The 3,476-nt window shown below is 41.7% G+C and overlaps 1 protein-coding gene across 1 annotated transcript; it reads right to left on the bottom strand.

Annotated features, from left to right (window-relative positions):
* Positions 1-3,032: 3,032 nt before the first annotated feature.
* On the bottom strand, positions 3,033-3,476 carry LOC142644476 (uncharacterized). Its single transcript, XM_075819080.1, has one exon. It carries the CDS (start codon positions 3,474-3,476, stop codon positions 3,033-3,035), a length of 444 nt encoding a protein of 147 aa, XP_075675195.1.

The following is a 3,476-nucleotide window of genomic DNA, read 5'->3' as shown; positions in this document are numbered from 1 at the left end:
CAAGGAATATTCCATTTTGCAACAAGGAAGAAAACACTAAGGCTGGTGTCAGACATGCCTGACTCCAATAGGAAGTGGAAGAATAGATATTTTTTTGTATAAGGGACGAATTGAGTATGTCATCCAGAAGAGTGGGTTACCATGCCTCATGGTTTTGACAACACTTAGGGCATTGTTAAGGAGTTAGGTTTAGCGTCGTCTGCTTTTACTTTGTTTTCTGTCTTTTAGATTTAATGTCGTCTACTCTTTTAATCTAATGATGCCGTCTGCTTCTTTTTTCAGCGAGCGTCTGTCCACGCATAACTGACGAGCAAGAGGAATTCATCCGTTGGGTCCTTGAAGTTCCATTTGAAGAACAGAAGTGCAAGGACTTGATTACTCTTGATATAGTGCACACCTATTGGGGTGGTCCAGTGCCAACGCCAGCAACACGTAGGTTAAACAATTACTTTCATCGACGTAAGTATTTCAATCCCTTTTTGGGTTGTCGTTATTTGTATGTTATCTATGTATCTAACTTCGTTAGTTTTCCTTTGCAAAAATGGAGGCAGCTAGAATGAGAGCCTTAGTGAGGGCAGCTGCTGCTCACAAGAGAGAAGAGAAGGGTAAGGAGGTGGTGACCTTGTCAGCTCCTAAGGTCGTTAGGAAGGGGGTGCCCAAACGCAAGGTTGACGGGAAAGAGGACCGGCCCCTAAAGAAGGGCAAGGTTACCCTCTCAATAGAGAAACAGCTAAAGAGGTCGTCGCCTCCCAAGGAGACGGACCTAGATCCTTGTGGTAATCAAGAGATTGAGGACCTAGGGTCGTTAGGTCTTTTTGACCTTTCTAGGGTACGTCTCTTCCCTTTGACACATATATACCTCGTGACTCTTCGTTTCTTAGCTGACGATTATCTTGCCTTGCAGGCGATGGTGCGTATGAAGGCCCTCCAAGAAAGGTGTGCTGCTGAGGAAGGGGTGATCCATCGCCTCAGGAAACATAACGATATCCTAACCGAAGAGTAAGCACAGTACAAGGAGGACCTTCGCACTGTGAACAAGGAGGTGGAGAACTTGAAGAAGAAGTTGATGGAGGAAGTCAACCTTAGAGAAAAGGCTAATGAGGCAAAGGCAAATTTAGAGAAAGAGTTGACGGCTCTCTAGGAGCAGGTGGAGATGGCCAAAGCCGATGTCGTGATGGAGTTCAAGGCTTTGTAAGAGTTTATTGACTCTTGCGTCGTCTATTATGCTGACGGATTTGAGGATTGCCTAAAACATGCCTAGTCCGTCTACCCACACTTGGATTTTTACAAGGTTAGCATGGACAAGCCCTTGCCATCTACTTTAGTTGGCGACACTATCCCTAAGGAGAATGACGACTCTACCTAGTCAAAGTGGGGTCCAAAGGATGATAGCGTTGTTCTCGCTCAACCTGCCACGAAGAAGCCTGCCGCTCCTTTAACTTCGTCCCATGAAGCTTGAGATGTTGAAGACCCTCTTGTTCAAGTCGTCCAGGATCCTCTTGCTAAGGGTGACAAAAATCCTTCAGCCTAGAACGTCCAGGACCCTTAGCTTTTTGTTTTTTCATAATTTATTATGTACTCTATCCATTTTTCAAACAATGTTATTGCCCTTTTGTTTTTGGGCCTTTTATTGTAAACACTTTTTATGCTGTGACGTTTCTTTACATCCGTTGCTTTATTTGATCTCCATGTGTTACTTTAGTTAATCCTTGCATGTCTTGATTGGGTGTGCTTTCTGTTATGTGAATGTATCCTTCTACATATATCTATTTTTCGGATACTAGGGCTATTCTATCTGCTTGTGGACTTAGCCTCATCCCCTTGTGGACTAAACTCGTCCACTTTTGGCCTTTACCATTTCATCCTCCAGTGGACTTTGATAAGCTCGTCCACTTTGTAGGCTTATTAATAGGTTCGTCCATTTTATGGTCTTAGTGATATGTTCGTCCACTTTGTGGACTTAGTAATAAAATCGTCCACTTTGTGGACTTAGTAATAAAATCGTCCACTTTGTGGACTTAATAAAATTGTCCACTTTGTGGACTTAATAAAATTGTCCACTTTTGTTGACTTATAATAAATTCATCCACTTTGTGGATTTAAAAACTTGTCCACTACTTTGTGGACTTTTGATAAACTCATATACTCTATGGATTCAATATAAAAATCGTTCACTTTGTGGACTCAGTAATAAGCTCGTCCACTTCGTGGACTTATAATAAACTTGTCCACTACTTTGTGGACTTTTAAGAAACTCATCCACTCTATGGATTCAGTATAAAACTCGTCAACTTTGTGGACTCAGTAATAAGCTCGTCCACTTTGTGGACTTAAAATAAACTTGTCCACTACTTTGTGGGCTTTTAATAAACTCATCCACTTTGTGGATTCAATATAAAACTCGTCTACTTTGTGGACTCGGTAATAAACTCGTCCACTTTGTGGACTTATAATAAGCTCGCCTACTTTGTGGACTTATAACAAACTTGTCCACTTTGTGGACTTGGCATAAAACTCGTCCACTTTCTGAACTTAGCAATAAACTCGTCCACTTTCTGGACTTAGCATAAAACTCGTCCACTTTCTGGACTTAGTAATAAACTCGTCCACTTTGTGGATTTATAATAAATTTGTCCATTTTGTGAACTTAGCATAAAACTCGTTCACTTTGTAGACTTATAATAAACTCGTCCATTTTGTGGACTCAGCATAAAACTCGTCCACTTTCTGGACTCAATAATAAACTCGTCCACTTTGTAGACTTATAATAAACTCATCCACTTTGTGGACTTATAATAAAATTGTCCACTTTGTGGACTTAGTAATAAACTTATAGCTTGAAGGGGCAAGCATGCACACAGGTTATATTTGAATTACTCATCTTATTGTGATGAATGCATATATAAGTAGAAAATTGTTCCAAAAAGAATAAAACTCAGCCCTTTGGGCTTAAAAAGTATTGTAGATAAGATTCGACAAAAAGAAATGCCAAAATTGGGAATGAGGAGTAACGTCCTTCATGTTGTCTTCTACTAGTAGTACTTCTTGAGACTCTCGGCGTTCCACGGATGACGCAATTTTTGCCTGTCAAGCGTCTCCAAGTAGTAAGTGTCTTTTCTCTGCCACGACGTGACTTTGTAAGGTCCTTCCCAATTGGGTCCAAGCTTTCCTTGGGATGGATCTCTTATGGTGCCTGTGACCTTCCTTAGGATGATATCTCTAACCTGGAAGACCCTATGCTTGACTTTGGCATTGTAGTGCTTGGCCATAAGGTCCTGATATCTTGCTAGCCTCTGTTCAGCTGTCGCCCTTACTTCGTCAACTAGGTCAAGCTGTAGACGTATGGCCTCATCGTTCCTCCTCTTGTCGTAACTATCAACTCTGTAGCTTGTGAGCCCGACCTTAACTGGGATGATTGCTTCGCTTCCGTACGCCAGTTGAAACAGCGTTTCTCCTGTGGGAGTTCTGGCCGTCAT

The sequence above is a fragment of the Castanea sativa genome, chromosome 7 (assembly GCF_040712315.1).
Source record: "Castanea sativa cultivar Marrone di Chiusa Pesio chromosome 7, ASM4071231v1".
In the NCBI taxonomy this organism is placed as follows: Eukaryota; Viridiplantae; Streptophyta; class Magnoliopsida; order Fagales; family Fagaceae; genus Castanea; species Castanea sativa.
The sequence above is the reverse complement of the archived record's forward strand: the minus strand, read 5'-3'. Positions and strand labels throughout refer to the sequence as shown.